Source organism: Calidris pugnax, unplaced genomic scaffold (assembly GCF_001431845.1).
Source record: "Calidris pugnax isolate Ruff unplaced genomic scaffold, ASM143184v1 scaffold479, whole genome shotgun sequence".
NCBI classification, from domain to species: domain Eukaryota; kingdom Metazoa; phylum Chordata; class Aves; order Charadriiformes; family Scolopacidae; genus Calidris; species Calidris pugnax.
The window spans coordinates 83,599-84,693 of NW_015091188.1; the positions used below are offsets into that span (position 1 = coordinate 83,599).

Genomic DNA, 1,095 nt, shown 5'->3' on the forward strand with positions numbered 1-1,095 from the left:
CCTCGAGGGAGGTCATCCTCCTCCTCTGCTCTGCCCTGGGGAGGGCCCAGCTGGAGCATTGGGACCAGTTCTGGGCTCCCCAGTTCCAGGACAGGGAACTCCTGGAGAGGATATGAAGGGCTATGAAGATGCTGAGGGGCTGGAGCATCTCTCTGATGAGGAGAAGCTGAGGGACTTGGGGCTTTTTAGTCTGGAGAAGAGCAGACTGAGGGGGGATCTCATCAAGGGTGGTGTCAGTAGGGTGGGGCTGGTCTTTTCGCAGTGGTGCCCAGTGACAGGACAAGAGGAAATGGGCACAAACTGGGACAGAAGAAGTTCCATCTCAACACGAGGAGGAAATTCTTCACTGTGAGGGTGGCAGAGCCCTGGAAGAGGCTGCTCAGAGAGGTGGTGGGGTCTCCTTCTCTGGAGACATCCCAAACCCCGCCTGGACACGTTCCTGTGGGACCTGCTCGGGGTGGGACCTGCTCTGGAAGGGGAGGTTGGAGGAGATGATCTCCAGAAGTCCCTTCCAGCCCCATATCATGCTGGGATTCCATGATTTTTGGGCTCCTCCCAGTGGGTTTTGCACGAAGAAGGTGACGCAAGAAGACATTTCACCTCTTGGCTTCTCAGGATGCCCACTTTTTGCTGATTTTCCGTGTTGGACTTGGCACACGCAGCCCTGGCTCGGCCCCCACCCCCCTGACCACCCACCCAGGGAAAACCTGGTCCTACCTGGTGGTAGTGGGAGAGGAGCCCGTGGACGTCGGCCACGTCCTCGCTGGAAAGCTCCTTCACCACCAAAGTGCGGTCGTAGGAGAGGAGGAGGCGGCGGTCGCTGCCATCCCAGTGAGGGGGGCTCCGCGTCAGTGACACCTTGGGGACCAGGGGGATTTGGGGTGAAAAATGTGAAATTGGGGTCCCCAAAGCATGAGGTCACTCGGGGTGGGTGGAAAATCCAACCAAAGGGGTCACCTGGAATGGGGGGACACCAGGAGGTGACTTGGGGTGGGGTCAACCCAACCAGGAGGTCACTTGGGGTGGTGGGGTAACCATCCAAGGGGTCACTTGGGGTGGGGTCAACCCAACCAGGAGGTCACTTGGGGTGGGGGG

At 59.3% G+C, this 1,095-nt stretch overlaps 1 protein-coding gene across 1 annotated transcript in view; it reads right to left on the reverse strand.

The window, feature by feature from the left end:
• The window catches only part of DTX3 (deltex 3, E3 ubiquitin ligase), a gene marked incomplete at its 3' end in the record, with an annotated part of 11,204 nt that overhangs the window by 9,140 nt on the left and 969 nt on the right, over positions 1-1,095 (reverse strand). Inside the window, exon 2 of the mRNA XM_014959509.1 lies at positions 708-858. Within this exon, the coding sequence (XP_014814995.1) occupies positions 708-858 (151 nt within the window). The remainder of the gene's footprint in view (positions 1-707; positions 859-1,095) is intronic.